At 35.8% G+C, this 1,920-nt stretch overlaps 1 protein-coding gene across 1 annotated transcript; it reads right to left on the bottom strand.

Annotated features, from left to right (window-relative positions):
- Positions 1–307: 307 nt before the first annotated feature.
- LOC108726936 (homeobox protein 5) lies at positions 308–1,678 on the bottom strand. Its single transcript, XM_018454771.1, has one exon. It carries the CDS (start codon positions 1,676–1,678, stop codon positions 308–310), a length of 1,371 nt encoding a protein of 456 aa, XP_018310273.1.
- Positions 1,679–1,920: the final 242 nt, after the last annotated feature.

Genomic DNA, 1,920 nt, shown 5'->3' with positions numbered 1-1,920 from the left:
AATCTTCACTCGATTCAGATAATTTGTTTAATCCCAAAGGAATGAGGACATCGCGATAAGGTGAAGTTTTTTTTCGCCGAACATTTACTATAAAGAGAAAGAAAACAGAATTTCGAAAGCTGTCGTTTCGTCTATCGGAAGAAACAAGAGCATGCGAGGGATTGTGTTTTCAAAGCTACATATAAGATTAACTTGCAAAACAGCTAATGTCGTGATTACAATAGACAATTTCTTATTCATAAGTTTCTGGCAGATTTAGCAGATGATTGCTTAACGTCTTCCTTGTCTCTCTTTAGACCTAAATGTCTTACATCTTACATACGAATTCAACCTTCTGTTCTTCAGAGATATTTTTTGAAACTATCTTACTTAAATGATTACAGAGCTCTGTACATTGAGTCTGAACAGTACACATTTGCGCTTCAATTTTACGGAGACCCTCATGATTTAAGTACATTAGATTTTTCAGACTTCTCAAATAATACTTTTTGTCTTGTTCAAACGAGGTCGTCATTGTTTGATGTGATACTCTTTCCTGCAGTAACTGTTTACATTGTTGAAGCTCTAGCAATATCTTGTTCATAATAGATTTATTAGAAGAAGATTCTTCTATATTATGTTCTGGGAAGGTAAAGTGTAGATTTTCTTCATAAGGGACTATCTGTGTTTTAGACGAAGGGGAGATTGATTTGAGGGGGGAACTCACACTTGGAAGACCAGGAGAAAAGGGTATTGAAAAACTGTTTGGAGTAACAGGAGTAGTAGGAGTGTCGATTTTGAAGGATTTATCTATAATTTCATTATCAATTTGAAATGACCCGGAAATAGGAGTCTTAGGCGTCACATTCGGGGATTTTTTTGTAGGACTAGTAAATAAAGTTTTGAAGAGTCCCATACTAGAATTTCCAGATGACTCGGAAAGAGGCGTCGTATTTAATGATTTATCTAGAGAGACGATACTCTTATTGAGATTTCCAGATAAAGTAGTACTATTTTTATTTAAAATATCACTTTCAGACGAAACTGGTTTGAGGGAGGAACAATTACTTGGACGACAAGGAGAAACGGGCATTGAGAAAACGCATTCAGTCTTCGGAGAAGTAATAGTCGTAGCAGTAATTTTGAAGGATCTTTCATTAGAATTTCCAGATGACTTGGAGGGTGAAGATGGGTTTATGAGAATTTTAGGTGACATTTTCTGTGATTTTTTTGGAGTGATGACATTCTTATTGGAATTTTCAGCTAAATCATTACTTTTATTTAAAGTATCAGTTTCATCGATAAGTATTTGGAACTGCTGGCGAGCATTCTCCTCATATTTATAAACAGTACACCAAAGGCAAAAGAAACGATCAGGGCGAATGTTTATCTGTATACTTTTGTAAGCTTGTACTGTGCAACGATAATGTGCGACACTGTTGCAGTCACCATTGCAGCGAAAATCGCAGAACCGATTGTTTATCGGTTTTGAACAATATTTGCAATGTGTATCTCTAATTGTGCTAAGAGGATTTTGAATATCCTTTTTTGTAGGACTAGTAAATAAAGTTTTGAGGAATCCCGTACTAGAATTTCCAGATGACTCGGAAAGAGGGGTCGTATTCAACGATTTATCTGGAGAGACGATACTTTTATTGGAATTTCCAGATAAAGCAGAACTATTGCTTTCTTCCTGCATCGTGGAGACAAAGAAAGTGTCAGCGAGTCACTTGAGTTGACGATCACTAAAGTTTATCGTGAAGATCACTACACGTAACCTATCGATATAGATATGGCTGTGTTAGAAGGACGATGATAAACACAATCGAAGAGCGAACGTTACAAAAAGCAATAATATGTGTATATATATTAGTTCAAGTAGAATTGCAAGCTCGTTACCTGTGAGACCACGTCCAATTTACAACAAATCCTGTTTAATTC

Source organism: Mycetomoellerius zeteki, unplaced genomic scaffold (genome assembly GCF_001594055.1).
Source record: "Mycetomoellerius zeteki isolate Tzet28-1 unplaced genomic scaffold, Tzet1.0 scaffold457, whole genome shotgun sequence".
In the NCBI taxonomy this organism is placed as follows: Eukaryota; Metazoa; Arthropoda; class Insecta; order Hymenoptera; family Formicidae; genus Mycetomoellerius; species Mycetomoellerius zeteki.
The sequence above is the reverse complement of the archived record's forward strand: the minus strand, read 5'-3'. Positions and strand labels throughout refer to the sequence as shown.

Bases quoted from the DNA above. Each gene is read 5' to 3' on its own strand.
- LOC108726936 (XM_018454771.1), bottom strand. From the start codon at position 1,678: ATGCAGGAAGAAAGCAATAGTTCTGCTTTATCTGGAAATTCCAATAAA.